The sequence below is a fragment of the Palaemon carinicauda genome, chromosome 29 (genome assembly GCF_036898095.1).
Source record: "Palaemon carinicauda isolate YSFRI2023 chromosome 29, ASM3689809v2, whole genome shotgun sequence".
Taxonomy (NCBI): Eukaryota; Metazoa; Arthropoda; class Malacostraca; order Decapoda; family Palaemonidae; genus Palaemon; species Palaemon carinicauda.
Genome location: NC_090753.1, coordinates 78862095 through 78886253, shown reverse-complemented (window position 1 = coordinate 78886253; position 24159 = coordinate 78862095). Strand labels below are relative to the sequence as shown.

Below are 24159 nucleotides of genomic sequence, written 5' to 3'. Positions count from 1 at the left end.
TGTTTATTTCATGAACAGTTCTCCGTTATCGTAGAATAATCATAAGTTACCAAAATTAAATTAGGAATTATAAATTAAAAAAAAAGAATAGCATAACTGCAATGGAAATTTATGTGCGGTCATTTTGACCGCTTGGTCGTTCGAGGGGGTTAACCATCAGTGGCCGTTCTAGTGTTAAAGTATATATTTATATCATTATTATATTTAAATTTTATTTCCTTTCCTCTCTGGGCTTTTTTCTCCTGTTGGAGTCCTTCAGTCTGTAGCATACTGCTTTTCCAACTAGGGTTGGAGTTTAGAAAATGGTGATGGTGGTGATGATAATAATAATAATAATAATAATGATGATAATAGTAATAATAATACTAGTTTCTCTCCTTAGTCATGTATGACAAATCTATTTTGACATTACTGATCTTTAGATAGTTTTTATTAATGTATGACTTTTCATGTATAATTTATTTATTTCCTTTCCTCACCGAGCTATTTTCCATGTTAGAGCCCATGGGCTCGTATCATTTTGCTTTTCCAACTAGGGTTGTAGCTTAAATAGTAATAATAATAGTAACAATAATTGTGTGACGGTGTTTTTTTCTAGAACTCAAACTCCCTTACAACCACTGTCATTTCATATGCTTTACAGCCCCTTACAACCACTGTCATTTCATATGCTTTACAGCCCCTTACAACCACTGTCATTTAATATGCTTTACAGCCCCTTACAACCACTGTCATTTAATATGCTTTACAGCCCCTTACAACCACTGTCATTTAATATGCTTTACAGCCAGGTACAATGATCGAGTGGGGTAACAACTGGGCAAGAGCTATTCATTTCCGCCAAGCAAATAATGAGGCCTTCGGAGGATTCTTCTCTCAAGTGGGTCGACTGTATAATGTCCATCACATCTGGTGTAAGTTTTTTTTCCAGTTTCATGTCTTCATTGCCGATTTATCTTTAATTTGCTATGCCTTTTTCATGTTTAGTGTCTGCATGCGCACAGTATTAGATGTTCCGAGTAAATGCAATGGCACCTTTGGGTACAGTACTCGAAAAATGCGTTTAAGCGTTGAAATCTATGCAGTAGGTCAACAGGTTTAGTGTTAGTTTCGTTTCCTTTATTGTTGTTGCTAGTTAGTTTCAGTAGAGCATGTATTTATCTTGAGTGAAGCATACCATATCTGTTTTAGCCTTTTATATTTTTTGTTATTGACCAGTTGTTAGACAGGAATGAGTAAAAGTGTCGTTGCTGTTCTTGTAAATAATTGAAATATTTTAATATTTTTGTTACATGTGTAAAGAAAAGTGTTGAAGTTCCTCTATTTACATAAACTCTTACTTTATATCTTCAAAGTAAGATTTTCCAAGATATTTAAGCTTCTTTCCTTATTCTCCAGATATTAACTTGGTTTTGAAATCCTTCATTTTTATAAACTTCTTTTATAAGTTTCTCTATTTTTATACAAACACATGTGTTACTTCTCACTTTGTCAGAGGTACAGAATATGAAGATTATGATTGTATTTCAAGACTCGGATTCCAGCCATGGTTTTATTTTTTTTTAATAGAGGACAGATACTAAAACTGGGAAAATATTACACTTTCTCCTTTTAACCTGTTCAGTATTTGTAAATATGTTTGTTTTGGGAATCCTTATGAGACATTGTTAAAAAGTATAGATTAGTCCACTTTTTGTACTTAAATAGATGTTTTGTTAACTTTCACATTACCGGAGTGTTTAGAATTATAGTATTTGAATAACCATTGTATTACATTAATTGTATAAATTTTCCTTTGAAATCCAAAAGTGGCATTTAGCTCTCATTTTTGTGTTTGCATATTAACAGAATCAGTCAAACAACTTGTGCATTTCACATTACTTAGTCATTCCAACCCCCTACTAACTATATCTGGGCAGTTCTAAGTTGCCTAATTATCAATAAGAGAAAAAATAGACACCTAGGAAAGCATGCATTTCATCGATAACTAGGAGGAAAGATAATGTTGTAGTAGACATTTGCTAAGTAATATAGTTTGCTAGTGATGGGTGTTAAAATCAGAAGTTGAAAAGCCAGGGGTAGGATGAAGAGATCAAGAATTAAGGTATGGGGGAACAGTGTGTGCAATGTAAAAGAGAGAGACACATCAAGTGGGAATGAATTGAAGAGAGGAAGTAGAGCATGAAATGTTTGAATTGATATCAAACAAGTTTGTGGGAATGATGCAGAGCAAGCGGTTGCTAAGTCAAGTGGCCTAGAGTGTTAAAAGAGAAAGATAGGGGTGGTGTTTCCATTTGAAACAAGAGAGATATAAGGCTTTCAGAGATGGGAAGGTGATAAAAGCAAGATGCTGAGTAATATGTAGAAGAAGAAAGAGAAAATCAGATAGTAGGCAGAACTATTGGAAGAGTTAGAGGAGCTAAATAGAAGATTAGGAACAAAGAAAGAGGAAAAGAACTGAATTTATAGAAAATCATACTCAAGAACAAAGAACTGTAGACAAGAATATCATAGCAAATAGATAGGGAAATTTCCTGCATAAGGATTATGATATAAAACAAAGACTGGCAGATTATTATAAGCAGCTGTAACAATCTTACGAGTAAAAGAGATATTCGTTAAAGAGGGTTCTCGGTATACAATAGAAAATAGAGGGATAAGAATGGAAACCTGATGGTGTAAATCTGTTGAAGTAGAAGATAGATATCAAATCTGATAATCATGAAGGAATTAAACAAAGAGAACATTGTTGAAGGTTTTAGAAAGAATACTTGATGAGAAATTACGATCAGTTGCAAAGATTGGTAAATAGCAGTATGCTTTAGGAGTATTTCACTGGGCGGCACAGGTCTCTCGCCCAGAAATAGATTTTTCCTTCGTCAAAATCCCTTTTATAGACCTAGACTCCTTGAGAATGCATTTTATAGAATACCAAATGTGCTAATGTTCTGGTGTTTAAGAAAGATAAGAGGAAAACGCCAGAAACTTTGGTTAGGCTGGTTGAAATGTATCAACGAACAAGAGCAGCAGTAATAACAGCTTTTGGAAAAATTTTTTAAAGATAAGAGTAGTTTTATATCAAGTATCAGCACTTAGTCCCTTTTTGTTTGTGATGATTATGGGTTTATGTAGCAAAAGTATTGGAAATTAAAATTTATCGTATTTTTTTTATGCTGATGATATACTTATTACGTCCAACTAGAGAGTTTCAGAGAACTGTGAAAGAATGGTTGGTAGGAATATCTTTTTGGGTTTGTTCAAAGGTAGCGAGTAGAATGGAGGTTGTGGTGTCCTTCAAGCAGATAGGGATTATGATGTGTATGCTGAACTAGTTTAAAACAGGTAGAGAATGTCAAATACCAAGGATAACATCAAGCTAGAAGAGACTGTGTGAAGCTGATGTTGAAAGTAGAGGACAGTAGGCTGGTGTAAGTGGACAGGTTGCTGTTGAGGTAGCTAGACAAAATACGAAAGTGAAATACAATGAAAGTTAAAATCTATTGTACCGTAATCAGTCCAGTAATGATGTATGATCATAAGACATGGGATTTAGGGAGGAGAAACAGAAGCCGTACTAAGCAGGATTGAGGTTGAGTGAATATTTTGGATTTTGCTGGGTGAAAGACTGACAAATAAAGAAATAATGAGAAACGCCAGGGTTGTAAAGATTAGTGATCCCTGTAAGGCAGTAGTGCCATTATTGCACCTCACTGCAATGTAGGCATTACTTGAACCTCTTTGCAGTGTTCCTTCTGCCCCTAGCGCACTTCCTTTATATCCATCTGCTTTACGTCGGTTCCTGCTTCCTTTTTTCATTTTTATATCCAAACTTTTAACTTCATAATATAACTGAAGGGTTTTACCACAGTTGCACTTGGGTGGTAAATAGCCTCGCAGGTCCCAGCATCAGGTTATATATCCTAAATTACAAAAATTAGATCATGAAGATTAATTACATAAGAAAATCAAGATTAGAATTTTATGCGCATTTAGTAAAAGATGTGAAAGGGAAGAAGTAACGTGGGCTCATCCAGCACCTCTTGTCAGAGGCAAAAGGTAAAAAGAAAAGCAAGGAATAAATTACATGATTAAAGTTGAGGAAGGGAAGAGGCTTTTGGTGGAATTAGTTGTAGAAGCATCAGGACAACTTTTTAGTGATATCGATTGTTGTGGGGAAGAACACCTCAGGAAGTGCATTGGCGACATCTTTATTCAGGGCCATTAAACAGATCTCATATTGGTCATAATCAAGGCAACAACATGAGGTATTTATTTGTCAAGTTACACAAGGTATTTATAAATAAATTAGAATGTTTTGTGAAACACTTGCTGTGTTCCACAAAATTTGCTTGATGGATCACAGAATTGTTCATATAATGGAAAAATAAATTGTATAACAAACCAAAGTTGCAAGACCACTTCAGAATTCAGTGCAAAGAGATCGCAAAATGTAACATCGTTAGTCAGGAATAGTTTGTATATAGGCACAGGTCACAGATATCCACTTGATAGTCCATTTGTGGAATCGGTATAGTGCAGTATATTATATTTTACACAAGCAGAGCTTGAATCCCAGAAATTTGGTGCCAACCATGTTCAGATTATACTGTTACAGGAATTTAGGTATTGTATTGTTCAAAGTGTCTTATCCCACTATCATTACTATTATTATTACTTGCCAAGCTATACCCCTAGTTGGAAAAGCAGGATGCTATAAGTCCTGGGGCTCCAACAGGGAAAATAGCCCAATGAGGAGAGGAAACCAGGAAATAAGAGAAGTGATTAAAATTAAATATTTTAAAAACAGTACCGTTAAAATACTTCATATAAATTATAAAAACTTTAATAAAATAAGAGGAAGATATATATATAGAATAGACACTTCAAGTTCAGTGTTGAAAATGTAAATAGTGTTCTCATACATTTGGCAATTTTGTAGTCTTTACCAAAGCTACCTAATACATTTGACAAGTCTTAATTATTTATTTAATTCTTAGTGACTGCTCATCCAAATTTGAGACTATCCATTAAAAATAAGGTAATTTGATTATATGGAAACTTACCTGACAAGGTCATTTTTGGGCTTTTGGATATTTATATAAGGTTAAGTGTACTGTTCAGATGTCTGTACAGTAGTGATATTAAGGGGCACTCTTCAAGAAGTTGGTCTTATTTTCTTTGCTACTGGTGTTATTTTGATGTTTTTTTCTGTTAGGAGATATAAAAATTGCCAAACTGAACTTTCAAATCATTTGTGAATTTCAAGTTACCCTTGACTTCCATGCTACAGGAATTTAGGAATCTTTCATTATTTATTTGCCTAGAATCAAATTATCTTTCTTTTCTGTTTTGAGATTGGAATGTTGCCTCTGTATTGAGAGTTGCATACAAAACTCATTAGCTCATCTTAATCTCGGTTATTTTATAATAGGATATGCTTGTGAAGGGTATTTTTGTTTTTCCTTGCATTTGGGAGGTCCTACAATAATCACTTCTTATCGTGATACAGGAAACCTGAATGTTCATTATTCTGTGTAGTGGGAATTAGATAAATTTTATTCCATAGAAAGTTCTTCCAATATTTTCTTTTTAAAGAAGTATACTTTATTACTCCAAGTATTTATTACATACAAACGCCTCCACATCTCTTGCCATATCCTAGTCATGGTTTTTCAACTTTTTCTTTTGAGGCGTTCTGATAGGGGGTACCTCATGCCGTGTATCTTCCATGGCACGTTAGTATTAAAAACTCTTTTACAACTTTCCCAAGATCTTACTGCTTTGTAATTACATAATTCTCATTATTTCCATTTTTCCTCGTCATGCACGAGTGTCCAAATTTTTCTACTTTACTCCATTATTTATTTGAATGAGGATAATCAAGAGAACTGAAAAGTTTCCATGTTAATTAATTTTCTCTTATTTCCCCCACAACATGAAAATAAGACCCCCGGGTTGCCTCAGGGCGCGTATCACTCCGCCTGAGGTCACCCATAGAAAATGGGAATAGGGTAAACTCCACAAAATTCTGGTCGGTTGAGAAAGAGTTACCAGTAACTCCTAAGAAAGGAGTTCTAGGTAAGTATGTTAGGAAAAATACAAATTACTTAAAAATTTGTGATTTTGTTTTTTTTTTGCAATTCTATTAATTTGATGTAGGATTTAAGCGGCCTCTCCACATGATCAGCTCCTTATCTGGTGTTGAATAGTTCCAAGGTTGTCGCACCAAATTTATTTTAGAGTATGCCGGGCAACTGAAAATGTTAAATAGCTTAAGGTTCTTCATAGTTCTCCTAACTAGCATGCTTATGCTCCACAAAGTTGTATAAATCGGAAAGATAGATTTCAATCTTTCTATTTGTACTCCGTAAGGAAGATAGTAACATGGACAGTTGAACCTTCTCCACAAGATCAGTGAAAATATACTTGAGAGAAAGGAGGTTTTTTCTTGACAGATCATGCATTGATGTTGCTAGCTCCTCTCCCCTGCAATCAGATGTAACATACTCATGGAGTGAGGAGAGACAAATTTGAGTTAAAAGCCTTTTCTTGTTAATGAATTGTCCAAGATAGTTTCAGTTTTCAACACGTTTGGGTTCAGAATCACAGCGAGCGAGATGCTTTGAAACATTACTATGCATTATTATTATTATTATTATTATTATTATTATTATTATTATTATTATTATTATTATGAAAAGCCAGGCTCTAATCCTAGTTAGAATAAAGATGCTATAAGCCCAGGGGCTCCAACAGGGAAAAACACATACATACTTGCTTTTCCGGTCCCATACAACAGGGGAACCCCACACTCTACAGGACCTCCACTGTCGTTATATCTTGTTCGTTCATAGTATTCAATGTTTCATATCACGCATTGCTCATTTACTGTTGAATCATCACTGTCATAGTCTTATGGAATAAGATAGGCTTCAGTTTTCTCTTGAAAGCCTTAATGTCTTCAATCATTCGTATGTCTTATGGGAGCTTATTGTATAGTCTGGGGGCTGCATATTTAAAGGCTCTGGAGCCTACAGTAGATATATATCTAGGTTCCAATAGTTTGAAACCATCTGTAACTATTCTCGTGTCAACATGATTTGTTGGCTGCACAATACATAGTAATTCTCTAAGTATTTTGGACGACCAGTTTTGATAAATTGGTGGGTTATTGTACATATTTTAAATTCAATTATCGCTTTAATCGGCAGCCAGTGTAAATCAATTAGTTTAGGGGTGATCCTTTCTCTAGGTGGGACACCTTCCATCAGTCTTGCTCCTCTGTTTATTATGTTTTGCAATTTTTCAAGTTTTACTTTTGGAAAATTGTAATAGATGGAGTTGTTGTGGTCAATTCTAGTAATAATACAGCTTATCACAAGTTTCTTTATAGAATTCTCATCCAGATACATTTTTATAAGAGCAATATTTCTTAGATGATAACCAGCAGTTTTTACTATTTTCTTTATTTGGGCATTGAGAGACGAGTTACAGTCAAGAAATACACCTAGATCATGAACTTTGCTAAATATCGGTACCGAGTCAATATTTATGTTCATTTGAATATCACCCAAGCTACTCGAGCTATTTCTCTTTACCCACCACCATGAACTCAGTTTTGTTCTCATTTAAATTTAGATGTTTAATTTTTATCTATTCTCTTACACTATCAAGGATTCGGTTAAGAGTTTTAGTAGTATTATCTAGATCATTTATGGAAAAGTAAAATTGTCTCATCCGCAAATAGTTTGAACTTCACACCATGCCTTTGCAATATTTTCGATAGTCCAATAGTATAGATGCAGAATAAGATTGGGCCAAGTACACTCCCCAGGGGTACCCCTCTGTTTAAAGGTTCATATGATGAAGAAGAGTTTCCAATTTTCCCACAGTGATTTCTACCAACCAAATGCAGTAGTCTTTTAGGTATTCAAAAGCTTGATTTTAAACACTTATGCACCGTAGACCATTTAGTAGCAGATCGATTAATATTAAAATACCACATTTATTTTCATCCATCATTTCAACATATTGTTTACTACATATCAGATGGCTGTCTCTGTAGAGTATAGTTTTCTATAAGCATATTGGTTGTCAGGCAAAGCTTCTATTACTTTTAAGTGACTGACTAATTGTTCAAGAATTACGTATTCAAGAATTACATATTCAAGCACTTTTGAAACAAAGGATAGATTCGAAATAGATCTGTATGAGCTTAATTCCTGGTAGTCCTGAGCATTTTTCAGAACTGGTGTGACTGTAGCCATTTTCTCAGATTGGGTAAACTTACATTCAGCAATGGTTGCATTTGCTATTCTCATTATTATTTCGGCTAGACTAGAAAAGTTTCTCCAGTTACTTCAGATATTGGCATAGGATCGATCGTGCAGTTTGTTTTCTTTGCTCTCTTGATAATCCTGGCGATGTCTTCTTGTGTTATGTTTTTAAATCTTATTAATTTTGTCTGTGTCAGGAAATAGGGAAAAAAATAAACTAGAAGAGAAGAATAAACGATCAAAATATTTCAAGGAGAGTAACAACATTATATTATACTCTTCACATGTAAACTATACAAACTTCATAAAAACAAGAGGAAGTGAAATAAGATAGAACAGCATGCCCGAGTGTGCCGTCAAGCAAGAGAAGTCTATTCCAAGGTAGTGGAAGGCCATTTTACAGAGGCAATGGCACTACCCAAGACCAGAGAACAATGGTTTGATTTTGGAGTGTCCTCCTAGAGGAGTTGCTTACCATAGCTAAAGAGTTTCTTCTACCCTTACCAAGAGGAAAATAGCCACTGAACAATTACATTGCAGTAGTTAACCCCTTGGGCAAAGAAGAATGGTTCGGTAATCAGTGTTGACAGGTGTACGAAGACAGAGGAGAATGTGGTAAGAATAGGCCACACTACTCGGTGTATGTACTGTATAGGCGTCAAAGGACCCAATAACTCTCTAGTGGTAGTATCTCAATAGGTGGCTGGTGCCATGGCCAACCTACTAACTAGATACAGACAATCACATTTCTTGTTTGATTGGAAATCATTATACTTTGTGTTTTCATTACCAACCATCCAACTAAGAGATTTAACTGCACCAATGAGTGATCCCCCAGCTTCTTCAACTTTAAGTAGAATATGAAATATTTGGAGTGATATATAAGTTATGTGAGGGGGAAAGATGCTGGGGAAGCAGTTGTGAAGTCAAGTGGCCATGGAGTGTTAAAAGAGAAAGAAAGTGTTGGTGAAATAGGAATATACAAAAGTACTTTATGCCTTTGTGTCACTTGATTTTTTTTAGCTTATGAGGGATGTCGGGTGACCTTACTACATCTTGTGCTGGTTTTCTTAAAGCCTAATTTGGATGGGATTCTATTCAGTTATCCAGCCAGATTTTGTATTCTTCTGATTCGTAGACAGTCATTTTTATTCTTAGATGATCACATCAAAATTCTAGAGAAATTTTATGTTGCAATTACAAACCATAGCTTTCTATTATTTCTCAAGTTGACTAATATAAACAGTTATGGAAAAGGGAAGACAAAGTCAGTCTAAGCCTACTCCCATTTTTATGTACTCCTTTATATTCAGTCTTCTACGCTAATTATATTTTAACCCTTTAATAGTATATTCTAAGATTTTTATTTATCATGGCTTGCAATGAGAAAAAAGGCCTTGGGGTGTTGCAACAGCCATTTTTTTTTATTTTTTTTTTTTTTTTGTTCTTTGCTGTTGTTTTCTAGAGGATATAAAATCACCTTCATTCAAAATTAAAGAAGGCATCCTGCTACTAAACATCTTTTTGGTTGAATATTGTACAACCTAATCACTGAGGTTTTAACTTTTCAAACACACTAAGTAAAGGAAAATTATTTATTGCTTAGAATTATTCTGGTGGTTGTGAATTTTTTCTGTATCCTTGAATTTCATTTTGATATTAGATAAGTTATCCCTGTCAAATCTTGAGTGATGTGAAATGCATCGGGTATCAAAGATAGAAAATGTTGACCACATTGGGATTATAAATGTTTGTTAGGCTAGTTCATTTGGATGCAGTACTGTAATGGTAAAGTTGTCCAGTGTTTACCCAGTAAATACCATGCAATCTAATCGATGGCAACTTAGATTGTAAATTGGGATAGAAGGTTGGTCCATTGCATGACCTCATCAGAACTTTGCATGCTTTTCAGAAGTTTAATACTTCCATTTATCCTACCCTCAATTACAGTGGTAGGTTGTTTGTTGAAATTTTACATTTAAAACCATAGTTTAAGTGATTTAACTCATGTTCGCTCATATATTTTTTTCATTGTTGTTTTTATTTACAAAGATAAGGAAGCTATCTCACAGTATGTGTCAATGCTTTTGTCTTAATGAATGATGAAATAGACTTTGTTTTCTATTTTGAGAGGGTTTCTTTTACTAAGCTATTTTCATAGTGAATTTCACTTAGTCTTTTAATGCTTTTAAAAGGAGAGTGACTGATCAAAGTTCTTGTATTTGTGCTAATTATATTTCACAAGTTTTAATTTTAATATCATATCTCTGTGTGAAGGCTGGAAGCAAAAAATGAAATTGCTGAAGGCCTCTCAAATTGTAGTAGTTCAGTGAAAATATACCTCATCCTAGTACATGACTAAATATTTCCAAATAGGAAGTAATGTTAGTGGTGAATACCAGGATATATTATGGTCAGACTTTTAACGGTTAACAATAGGGTTTTCTACTATGTAAAGCTTTTTTTTATTCAGGAACAAGATGTTACAAATTTCGTAAAATGTAATGTAGTTGTTGAGCTCTATACTATACTGAGGTTTATTTTCCTTCCCTAGTATTCTTATTACAGTACTTTGTTTTTTTTTTGCCAGTCCCTTTACTTAACATTTTGTTCTTTGTGCTGTTTTCTCCTTTTATGGGGTTTCTCCTTGATGCATAAGATGTCTTCTTTTTATGCATGCTTAAGCTCTAATTATGCAATGTGGGACTGCCCCTATGCCCAGGCTACAAGAGTTTGGCGGACCGTAAGGAGAACCGGGAGTCTGCATGGCGTAAACCTGGTTGGGACGAGGTTGTTGCCTACACTGTGCCCCTAATATCGGAATACCACTGTCGTATCCTCTTGCCCAACTCCTTCAGCCCTACGAAGTAGGCCAGCCATAAAACATACCTTTTCCCCGTGACCACCTCGAGTAAGTTGGTACGCATTTATTTGTTAGCGATACCTCACTGTTGTCAGTGGCCTTGCAGAAGGAAAATTTGGTAAGAAATCTTATAAACATTTTAAGAGTAAGATTTAGGAATAAGAAAATTAAACTAGAAAAAACTAAGAAAACTTGAAAATGGTTGTAAACTCATGGTTCTGTTTACTGTATTGCACACCAAGTAGAAACATACAGTTCATTCTAACCTGGTTTTGGACTGGAGGCAGAATTGAGCATTAGTTATAGTCCGGTATCTGTAACACTGTAGACTCCACTACTGTAATTGGAAATTAACGTAAACAAATGGGAATGGACTCTGTGCAGTAAAGCGTACGTTTTTAAAACAAATGCTTCCCGAACAAAAGGAATTTCAACTTTTAAGTTCCTGTTGAGCAAGTGTAAAAGATGAAAGTTTAAATGTTATGTAATTGCATGCTGCATGAAAGAGAAGTTGCATCCAGTATTCATACCATTGCATCAATCCATCACATTTGATGTCGAGATAATTTTTTGTACGTAAATGGTAAAAGGTAAAAGTAGCTTATAAGGAAAATAAAAGTACCGTATTGAGCTATTTCCCTAGAGATAATGATCATCATAATTTATTTTTCCGTGTTATTTTCTAAACACTTTAGTCAGTTTATAAAGGAAGAATAGAAAAGCTGGTTTTGAAAACGGTAAAACATAAGAGCTTTCTAACTTAGAAATTTCCTCAAAGGTGTCTGTTTTTACCTGTTAAAATTCGAAGTTTGGAAAATCGATGCGGATTGGAAAATACTTACCCAAAAAGAATAGATTTCCTTTTAATGTAGTTTTCATATTTGCCTTTTATTTAAACTTGTCAAATGTTATTTAATATTTGAAAATTTCAATATACAGTCCTGTGTTTTGCCTCTCCATGTTCAAATGAGGATGAACAAGCTTATTGAATAGAAAATGGAAGTACGTAGGTTGCACGACATAATGCATATAATGGCCTGAATAGATAAGAAAATTAGTGGCAGAGGTAAAATTCATCAAAGTTCTATTTTTTTTTAGAATAACTATATGTATTGGTGAAAGCAGTAAATGAAAGGCTTTTATAGGTTGCATGGTTTGTGTGTAGAAAAACCATTCAATTTAACTACTATATGTAGTGAGATATTCAAAACCTTTGCACTTGTGAAGCTCATTTTCTGTTTTTTTGTAATCTTTGACTTAAACCCTTCATAAGAAAGTAATTGCAAAAGCCATACCTGTAGAACCCACATTGTTTTGTAACCCTTTTAGAGTTGCTAACAATTCTGTCTCCATTTTGGATAACTAAGTGGAGTCCAAACTTGTTATCCTGGTTTCCCTCCATCATAAATTTTATTTTTTTTTCAAATAATTTTTCTTATAATGCTTCCAGGTTATGTCTAATATATGATTTTTAAAAGTTTATGAAAATAACCAGGTTACTTCAGTATCTGATGTAAGAAAATACTCATAGATTTTGCTTTTAATTTTTTATAATGTATATAGCTTTGGAGAGATTTTTCATTTTACGATAGAATGTCGGAATTTTCAGCAAGAAAATTTATCGTTGTATAGCCTTTTGTCACAAAGATTGTTTGCTCAAGTGTAACAGTGTTACTTAACATGATTGTGTCATGGAAATGTTTTGTTGTGATATTTGGTAAGCAGAGGTGAACTGCACCTGTTTTTAAAATGATCTCTAATATTTATTTTTTCCCATTGTGTTTTTGTGTGTATTATATTCATTAAGTTCATGAAACCTTTTGTACATTTTTATTTTTTACTGGATTAATTTGACTGAAGTATCCTTCGGCATTGATAATTTTCCCCGTGATATTTGTTCTTGACGTTACTAGTGGATTGTTGCTCCAGATGACTTGAAATTGGATATATACCAGTTTGATATGTTATGAGGACAGTACTGTTAAATTGTTCCCCAAAAGAATTGACAGCCACATGTCAGTAAATGTAAGTTGAACATTAAATAACAGCAAATACCAACAAACTGTTTACAAAGCTAGTGTTAGTTTGCTTGTTCATTTTTCTATTGATTTTTATACCTGGTTTTTAGTAAATGGGTATCACATGTGAGGTGTTAGCTTAGGTGTTGGGATGGGATCATGAAGTAGTTATGCAGGTTTTCTTTTTTTAACAAGGGTCGATTTTGGTTGCTTCAATGCTTATGCCCAACCTCATGGAAGGTTAAGTAAAAGATAAAGAATCTATTACAGTAATTTTCTATAGAAATTTAGTACAGTTTTGTGTTTGGCTTTGGGAGTTGAAGTACAAGACAGACCTGCAGTCTGTCTAACCTGTAATGATAGGACAGTGTCAAGGTTTAATTGCCATATTCAAATTGTTGCCCTCAGATATTCCTGAAGATGTATTCAGAAAACCTAAGAGAATACGAAGAATGTGGAATAATATTCGAGTAGGTAGAAAGATGTTTAGTACCTTTGAAGGTAAATCTTCAGATTTATCTTCAAAAGTATCCTATTGAGACCATTAATTTACATCTTGAAAGCCTCATAAGGATTGATAGAATGACTTTTTCTTTCGGCTGAAATATCTGAACAGCTAAGTAGGAAGAGACCAAAGGAGTTATATGAAAAATAAAAGGTATAAATTATTGCAGGAGACTGACAGCTTTATACTGAATTGGGAGGCTGAAAGATATGCATTTTGCCCAGCTTGGTAATTTAGTCCCCCCCCCCATGTAAAGACTAGGGAAAATTAATACTTTGTTTTATTCTTTGCCAATATAGTTTGAATAATTTTACATGATTGTTACAGGTACTACTTTATAAAGTTGGGTTTGTTGTTTCATATTCTGTGGTGACATGTTGAACAGGTGGACATGAGTCTCTCTTCACTTTATATATGACAGATCTCTTTTGATACTGTTCCATCAAGTTGTTTTATATTCTTTATTCATTGCTCCTCATGTATGTTTCTTTATTTCCTTTCCTCACTGGGCTATTTTTCCCTGTTGGTGGCCTTAGCTTATAGCATCCTGCTTTTTCAACTAGGGTTGTAGCTTTGTTAATAATAACAATTGTATAATTGTACTCCATTTGCTAATTTGTTTGCTGATACTAAAATTAACCCAATAGTACTCTTAATTTTCATTATTAGGTAAAGTTTTTTTCTAGTCTTCTGGATTTAAGTACCAACCCTCTTTTCATTATCATTGAAAGAACATTTATCTAATTTTCATTGAAGCTTAAATTTCTTGGCAAAAAAGGGACATCATGTTAACTTGGCTGCTCATAAACCATTTCCATTACCCCTAGATATTTGATTGTCTTGACAATGTGTGCCAAATACTGTGCTTTGAAACGTAACAGTACTTTTTAGATAACTGGTTTACATCACTTCGTAAACTTCACTTCTAGGTAGTTCAGCAGAAAGCTTTCAAATGTGAAACTATTATTCAAGTATATTTACTGTCTTGGAAACACAGAACCCTCATTTACCTTCAGGATATTGTACATTATCGTAAAGAGGTAGTTGATATATTCAATATTTTTTTCAAATAGGGAGAGGTTTAGAAATTCAGATATGACAGCGTTCATATTTAATCTCACGTCTCTGCCGTTAATCTCCCTGGAAAAATAATCTTTTATACTGTACCTCTGTAGGATCTTTACTGGATTCCATTTTCATTTATTTTCTCCCATTACAGCCATATTTCCTCTCACATATTGGAGCAACAATCTAAAGTTAAAGGTACTTTGAACTTGGGAAAAGGGAATATTGTAAGTGTGAAGTTCTTATATTATTTTTTTTTCTCCCATTTAATGATGCTTACCCTTATCATTCTGCTTAATTTAAATCCTAAAGAAATAGTGCTAGCCCTAAGGCAAAAGATTTTGAAGGTTTCGGTATACTGTTGTGTACTGGCAACATACCGATTGGAAATCGTATGTACTGTTGACCGGTAGGTTGCCAGTCCATGGTTATAAAACTTTGATTAGTTAACTGCAGTCATAGTCATCATGAAGCTCTAAATGGCTAAATTTAATTTTCATTGCTGACTGATAAGAAGGGGTTTATTTCTAGACCTTGCCTTTTAAGTTAAGATTATTTTTCTTGTGCTTTTGTTCTTGAACAATAACAGAACCATGATACAGTACTCCAATCACTTTTGAGTAGCGTGGTGCAACAAAAATGAGATCTTTTTCAGAGTTCAGAGTGCCTTAACTCTAGAAATCATTGATGTATCAGCAGAGGAACCTCTTTTTCTGTACGCATTACTGTGATTTCTCAAGTAAACATCTATATTACAAGTGAAGTAATAGAATTTATTGCTGTAATGCAAGTTATATTATGTACATTAGTGCTTTATATGGTACACTGCTTTCTTTACGTATATGCTTCTTTATTTTGATATGTCATGAGTTTAATTAGCACGTAGGGATATTAATTTCTCTGAGAATCTGGTTTTCTTGCATGCCCTTAAACTTTTTATATTTCATATAAATTATGTATTTTGGGGATTTTTTGCTTCCTCCATATGCATGGCTGTTCTTGCCTTGTTCTCCAAATTTTAGAAATTGAAACCCAGTGGTTTAAAAAAAGACTATTCTTTGTGGTGCACATGAAAAATATTGGTAATTTTCATACTTACAAGAGAAGGGTAATATTTATTGCAAAGTGTTTTGGAAAGTTTGAAGTTCTTGACATCCACACTTAGCACTTTTTTGTACAAAGAACTAGTTTGAATATGCATCTACCTCCTAAAATGTTAAAAATTTTGTATAAAAAAAAAAAGTTAATTTCAGGTATGTAACTTGGTTACTGCAGTGAGATTGTACACAGTTACAAATCATTGATGGTTAGTTATATCCAGGGATTACACCTCCCTTTTCTAGTACTCGAGGGACATGAAATACAAGATAAACTTTTAATTTGGAAGTTAGTCACATGAACAAACTCTTTGAGGATTGCTGCCAATGTTATGCCATGTATCGCTTACTGTAGGGGTACTAATAACCATAAAATTGTCTCTTTGGCCTTAAACGTTGTTGCTTTTTAACATTAAAATTTTTTCAGTTCTTTTGCTTCCCGTATGGCTTGGTTTTCTCAATTCAGCTCTGATATTTGCCCTATTCAAAACCTGATAATTTGGATCATCCATATGCAAGGCTAGATATTCAACTCTTGAGGTAGTATTTAATATTAACAAAGTTCATTAGCTTGTGTTCTTGAGCGATATCTTTGCCAGCGTTCGTTTAATTGGCTGGACCATTCTTTCCTGAACCAGATTTGGGTTTTGTATTTAGTCCTGTTGGAGAATATTCAAAGCTCAGTCATTTTCTTGACGTATTGGAGGAGAGAATGGTAGTTCACTGATGTGGGACCTTTACTCCTTAAGAGAGACCTACCCAAGTATTAGAGCAAGACATGCAAAGGCCAAACGAAAGGTATCATATTTAACATAAATGGACAGTTTAAAACTTTTTGTGTAATTTCTTTACTCTACAATAATGTACTTTTGTAAGCTTGTAAAAAAATTTGTCAGTAAAGAAATTCTCTGAATTTTTAAGTATCACATTTCCATAATTTTATAATGTCATTGTGGACTACTTCCCAGAATAGTAGTAGTGCAGTGAAGTTGGAGAATAATAGTAGTATATTAGTGGCCAAAGATAATTTATGCAATTTTATTGATTTATGATAGTAAAGTTAAAGTTTCATGGTTAAAATTCAGCTGGAAGATCATATTACAGAAAAAGTAAAAGAAAAAGAAGGGGACCGAGAGATCCGGAATATCAAGAAGGGTTGAGGCGAGTCATATGATTAGGTGAAAGGAATATGCAATGGGCAGGTGGTATGTTTACAAGTAGCCTCATGTCAAAAATCAGTGGGGAAACCTAAGAAATTCCAGGTAAAGGTCTTAGCCTAAGATCTGGGTCTTTTGTGCCATCAGTAGGAAGGGCAAAAACAAGAAAGTCGAGAGAACTTGTTACTTTGCATATTTTAAGTTGATAATATGTCTGCGCATAATGGGATGGTTTCTCAAAATGAGATCGAATAGATGATAAAGTAATGCTTTTACTAATATTGTTCTTCATATCCCACTAACTACACCACGCTGGTTTGGGGTGGGTTGAAGTAGTTGCATCCTCTTCATAATTCATACTATTTTTTATTTTCAAGACTAATAATGTCACTATTTATATTATCACTAGGTAGTATAACAGATCCCTTTGTTATTTTCAGCACTCCAATGAACAAATCTCCTCCTACTCCAAAGAACAAGTCATTAACAATAACTCTTTGGCTGGTTTCCTAAAAATTGTGAAAAAGAAGATTTTCCAAAAATTCAGCAGCCAAGTTATAGTGTGCAAGAGCCTTATAGGAACTCGATGAAAGGCAGCATGAAAATCGATAACTGATTAGATCTGAAAAAACATGAAAAGTACTATTTTCATATTTAGAATAGGAAGTGTTCTGTATATTTAGCGTTCATGCAGTGGTTAATCATTTAAACTTCTCGTGCAGTGCACCACATGAATTACTTGTGGATCTTTGCAGCCCCCTTTGGGCCCTAACTGCACCCATATTTTATCCTATTGCATCTTTGTCCCCATTCTCTGTTGTTTATTTTGTTGTCGTAACTTCTGTTAACTTTAATTGGATCGTGCAACTACAGTTTTGTTTTAGTTACTCGATGGTACAAATTTTCCTCCCTAGTCTCGGCGCTGTACAGTAGTTCATAAATCTATCTTCAGGTCCCCTTAGAAACCAGTTGGGAAGAAGGCAATTATTTTGTAAGTAATATGATTAGATGTACTGCAGGTACTACCCTCTGCATAGGCATATTACAGTATTACAGTATCTAGGTTTAAGGATCGCATATCCATTTGTGTTAATGATATTTTGTCTTTTAATGTTAATCATGACAGGCACTCACTAATTTTTCTTATAGAACTGGAACAAGTTGCTTTTAGTTTACTAAATCACTTGTACAGTATTTGTTGCTGCTGGGGAAAAATTTTAGTTATTTTTAAGGAAAATTTACAGTGTGGTAATAGCCCAACTTAATCTAATTCATTCTTTTGGTTAATATGTCTTAACACAGTAAAAACACGTCATCATCATTAAACCTACTTTTTAAAAATTTTTTTTAGTCGTGGTTTTGGATTTTCATTAATAACATAGATGTCAATTAAGGGTTACCCAAATGTTGATGTGTCCAGTTGATAGCTCAGACCATGTAGTATTTCATCTAAAGTTTTGTTGAGAATTATAACTAGAATGAATTTTTGCTCCTAGGTAAAGCTTCAAAAAGAAATATCCAATCCATTTTAGCAGCAACATCTTATTTTCAGCTCTTCAGTTCTTTAAATCTCAAAGAAAATAACTGGTTTTAAAAAAACTTTAAAAGAGGGTGAATGTTACTGTCCACAAAGAAACCTCCCTGCTGTCAGAGGTACCAACTTTGGGTAGTGACCACATAAGCTTTGTTCATTCACAAGTTATCAGTTTATGAAATTAGATGTGCTTTGTTTTTGAGGTACTGTACTACTGTACCACACCTTTACCTCCTATCTCGGACATTATTCGTAAGTGTATCAATACCTTTTTATTTGATTCCATTGTGGTAGCCCAAAAATTACTCCACAACAATCGCCATCATCGCGCTAATCTAGTACGTTATTCTGTATTAAAGTCTTTGCAGATTTTAGCACCTGTCCAACTTGATGCGTCCCTAGTGTAAAATACTGCCAACTTTGATTTAACTTCCCTAATGGCCTTAGTGGTTGAGTATGTCAATGTTAATGGTGGTTGTGTTAATTAGTTTCATCCCCTTTTTGAGTAATTTACAGTATATCTGCAGGTGGAATAACATTAGATATTCATGCTGGATAAGGTTATCACAATTGAAGAACTTTAGTATTCATAATTTCAACTTGATAGGCTTTCTGCTTAAAGGAAAGTGGTTTATATTCAATGTTAATTATTTTTCTTAAAAAAATAATTGTAGTTAAAAATAAATTCCATTTACCCAGATCCATCTTTCTCTTAAGTAGAAAATTGGCTGAATTCTACATAACCAGTTTGGGGCTAGCCGTACCTTCTGGAGTCATAAGTATCCCTTGGGCTGTCCCAAAGGGATATCTCGTACAAGACTCAAGGGTTTTGATTTATTGATTTAAAGTACCTGAACATAATGCTATTGTTTTTAATTTTGAACATAAAAGATGTCAAGAAAATGCCTTACATGAAAAACTTATGTTTACTATTTAAACTTGCCAGTCATTTTGAGGTTCTTTGTACAGAAAAGTGTGTTTTTTATTTAGTTAATGGTTAAAGAATTTTTAAATTAAGTAATTTATAATACTTCTATAGCAATGTTAAGATTTATTCGTGATGGTGCTCATTAACTAATTATTTATTCCATTTTTTGTAGGTTATGATTCATTTGAAGGAAGGAAAGAAGCTAGAGAAAACGCGTGGCGTCACCCAGGCTGGGATGAAGTTGTGGCTTACACGGTGCCACTCATAGATGAGATGCATGCGAGAGTTCTCCTCCCGAATTCATTCTCACCCGCACAGTAACTGCAGTAATATGGATTATAAAAATGTTAATAGACCAAGGCATATGGATTAAACCACTGTATATAAGTAAACAGTAGATGTGGAAAGATATTTGAGATTTTATCAACAAGGTACTGCAATGTAAGGATTGGATATGGGGTATGTATGTATAGATTATCAAATGGACTGTACAAAGCTATTTTTAGAGCTGCTTTTTATTTCGGATACATATTTCAATTGTGATACAAAATGACCGATGGTTATGGGCTGAAAATATTGCTGTGGATCAATATTGCACTTTCTCTGTCGTACATGAGTACTTCAGCTGTATCCCACGTCTGTTGGTGACGAAGCTCACGTCTTTGTATATAGCTCTAATTTTTTCATAACCAATTCTTCCACCAATATTAGTCAAATTTATCTTAAATTCACCTACAGAACTGTTGAACTTTCAAACCTCCAGAGACATATATTTCTTTATATTTCCAGCCAGTTCTGTGTTTAATGTCATCACCAGTTACACGAATGTTTTTGTTTTAGATTTTAGTAAAGTGTGAAATTGGATATTCTTGATATTATATATATCATGTTTAGTATATTTGTTTTCTTGTGTATTTTTGTCTGTAACCAGAATATAACTCGTCTTGTTATTAATTGCTTTTGATTTTTGTAAGTGGTGTCAGGCTTTTAGTTGATTTAAAGGATAGTTAATTACGATGTACAATTTTGTTGAACATTGTCATATTTTACTATTAAATATTGTATCTGAAATAAATATATAGAATGGTTGAAAATCTGGGCATCATTGAAAAAGGTCTTTGTTCTGGATAACTTGAAAAAAAAATTTCCTCTAAAGTCATACCTGTTGAAGAAAGAAACTGTTACCAGCATTGTGGACCACTAAAGAATTTAATCTGGATATTTTTCTGAAATTCAGGAGAGTAATTCACGAGCGAACACTTTAGTTGTATCACATGCTGGTACAGTTTTCTAAACATATTGCTACTGTTCATACTTTGAAATGTTGTGATATAAAGACTGTACATTATCTGTAAGTAATATTACAGCTTTGAAACTTTGTAATTTTTTCTTTGTTTTCTTATTCCAACAAATGTGACATTTCAAATTGATGGCACAGGCCAGATAGATTCACAGATTCTAAACCATAGAATATGCCATAACCTTAAAATTTTAATTCTTTTTAGAAAGATACTTCATAGAATATGGCTAAATACAAGTTATCTATATTGAACCGAGGGTTTTAGTAAACAATCTTGTATCACTGCTTGCTGTTAGTTATTTCATTTTGCAATATTTTTCGAGGACATGATTTGTAAATTTAGTGTGCTTTTTTTGTAGGAGAAAATATGCATTATCATCTGAGGGCGTAACCAGCTCTTTTAACAAGTGATGTGGAAAGGAGCGCAGGTGTTGAAACTTTTGTACAATGGCATTTCCATATTTCATTTATTCTCACGGAAAGCATTATAGGGATATTGCCATTTCATCTCGTGACCATCTAAAGACGCTGTGTAACAGAAAGATTCCTATTTCTCACCTGAGATTGAAGAATGTGAAAGAGGGGCAAATTGTAGGAAATTGTATGTTAGGTGTGGTTTTACCATTAAGGATTCTTATGAATCCAGACCAGTACCTTCTTTCACATAAAATTTTTTCATGTTAAGGTTAATAGACTGGTTTCATTTGGCTAATTTCAACCGATTGTTTTGTACTCTTACACCGATTTACGTGGTTTTACTACATTTCGACGACAAGAAAGTCATCAGTACCTGCTGTAGTTTTAGATTATAGGGAACATGATAGCCAAGTATTTAAGGAAACAGTCAAGATTATTCAATTTGGGAATATTGTAGGATCATGGAAATTTTAAATGTTAGCATTGAGCCAAGTGAAAATTTCTTACTTTCTATTGGAGCAGCTAAGATGAACATGGCCTTCCAAATCAAATTGTATGACTGTAACAGAAGTGTGATAAATTTTTTTTTAAGTTATAATAAACCAATTTATTTCAGGAAGCACACAGGAAAGAAAATTTCACGCTCACGCTGAAAGTGAAAGACAGGAAGTGCAGTACCTCTCGGAACAATTGACGAGGTGTAATAGGAGCCACAAAGACATGCTTTCACAGAAAGCTCAGATCGTTCCTTTTACCAACTTGCAGTCCCTCTTATTAAGACAAAGGAGCAACTGTTCCAATACTTCCTCCACGTCAGTCAACTAAGAAGTCTTTTTTTTTTTTTTTTTTTTTTTTTTTTTTTTTTTTTTTTTTTTTTTTTTTTTTTTTTTTTTTTTTTTTTGTACTGTACTGCTTTAAAACTTCTAGTTTAAACACGATACAGTCAAACATCTAGCTATGAAAGAATCGGCTACGAAATTTTCACTTCACGAAAGGACATGCGAAGAATTTTACGACTGATCAATGAAAAATATTTCTGACAACGAAAGGCAGTACGGAGCTGGAGCCCAACCGTATCCGAGACGGATTTTAAAATTCGTGCATCGCCAGCCGTAAACTCGCTACCATCCTCCTGCGTTCCCATTGGTTATCTCCCTACTGGGATGCTAGGTACCACCATGAGATCCTGCTCTCCTATTGGTCGTCATCTACTGTACTGTATCCAATCGTGCATCTATGCATCGGCGTTCCTGTGTCTTCTTGTTCCGGCAACGGTATCGTACGCATTGACTTACTGTTTGTGATTTTGCTTTTGTAACAATTTCATAGTACGTACTGCTATCGTGTGTGATACTTACGATACATCATTAGCCCTGGGTCCCAAGAAAGTCGCTGATGTCAAGGGAAAGAAGAGGATGATATTTTCCATGGAGATGAAGATGGAAATAATCAAGAAATACAAGGCTGGCATGCGGTTAAGTGAGCTCAGGAAAATTTTAAGAAGCAGGCAGAAGCAAGCTTCTTTGAACGAATATTTTAGTAAGAGGCCTTTGGTAGAAGCAGAGCGAGCGCCAGCTAAGAAACGAAAGTGGTAGTGATGAAGAAAATACAGTGTAATTAAATTTAGAAAATAGAAAATGTAAAGTAAAGATAAAGGAAAATAAAACATGTTATTTCAAGTTTATCATAGAGTTAAGTGTTAACATTTCCTGTCATTTATGGATGCGTTTCCAAAAATTAATTGTTGACATTTTCTGTCATATATAAATCTGTTTTGTAAAGTTAAGTGTTTACGTTTTCTGCCACCTGTACATAAACGTTTTCCGCCATTTTCATCCTCCTCTACCGCCCCCCACCTTGCTCTTGGACATCGCCTCACTTCAAAGGTAAGGTTCCACATTGTTGTTGCTTTATTTGTACTGTTTTCTCTAATTAAACACTTCTTTTCCAGAATATTATTATTATTATTATTATTAAAATACAGTACTTTTCATATATTTAGTACTGTTTAGTGGCGAATATCCTTTTTATAATAATTTAATGTGGTGTTTTTCTAGGGTCTGGAACGAATTAGGCTATTTACATGTAAAAGGCGACTCACTACACGAAAAAAATCTTCATGAAACTCCTTACAGAACTAAATGATTTCGTGTTGCGAGGCATCACTATAATATTATCAATCTGCATCTTCTTCATTTAGATATAGCCACTTCATAACACCATTCATATTTTTGCTTATGCTAACCTTTTTGTTTTTATAGCTTCTTTTTACATCTTAATTTTTTGCCCAAGCCAATCTGCGAGCATTTCTACTCTTCACGTGCTATGCAAGTAGTTTCTTTCATTAACTTTAACCCTTTTCTCTCTCATCCACTCTATTTTTATAAAGAGTTGGAGCAGCATTACCTTCATACATTTCAATCCTGTTTTCCAATCCTAGCTTTTCTTTCCAAATTTAGTTCCTTGTTTTCTCTATGTATCATCTATTATGCTTACCTCCACTGTGCAAACAGAGCCATTACATTACTTCCATGTTTTCAATATTAAACTTACCCGATAATCATGTAGCTGTCAACTCCGTTGCCCGACAGAATTCTATGGAGGGATACGCCAGCTATCACAATACTAGAAGGGGGTGTACTTACCAGCGCCACCTGTGGCCAGGTACTCAAGTACTTCTTGTTGACACCTCCTCAATTATTCCTCTGTCGTGCTTCCGGCAAGACGTTCTGGGATACGCTTATGGTCTTCGAGTATATTCACGGCTAATTGGTGAAGTATTCTCTCAGATTAACGGCTGTCGCTTTACTGGAAACCTTCTTATATTAGCTAGATAGCTTTTATATAGTCCTGATTAACGGTTAACGAATTTTTGCTTGATTTTGGAACCCCCTTTGGCTAACTCTTTGGATTCAAGATGTCTGACATTTCGCAAGCTCCCTCCCATAGACGATGTAGGTCTTGCAATAGGCGTATTCCGAAGGCCTCGGTAGATCCTC

The 24159-nt window shown here is 34.2% G+C and overlaps 1 protein-coding gene across 2 annotated transcripts in view; it reads left to right on the top strand.

Annotated features, from left to right (window-relative positions):
* Positions 1 to 20829, top strand: part of Nipsnap (protein nipsnap) — a 53637-nt gene extending 32808 nt beyond the window's left edge. Inside the window, exons 5-7 of one of the 2 annotated variants that reach the window (XM_068352840.1) lie at positions 788 to 914; positions 10999 to 11187; positions 19616 to 19715. In XM_068352840.1, the coding sequence (XP_068208941.1) occupies positions 788 to 914; positions 10999 to 11147 (276 nt within the window). In that variant the 3' untranslated portion in view covers positions 11148 to 11187; positions 19616 to 19715. Of the gene's footprint in view, positions 1 to 787; positions 915 to 10998; positions 11188 to 19615 lie in introns of both variants that reach the window. The other variant, XM_068352841.1, reaches the window with a different exon arrangement.
* The last annotated feature ends 3330 nt before the right edge of the window (positions 20830 to 24159 follow it).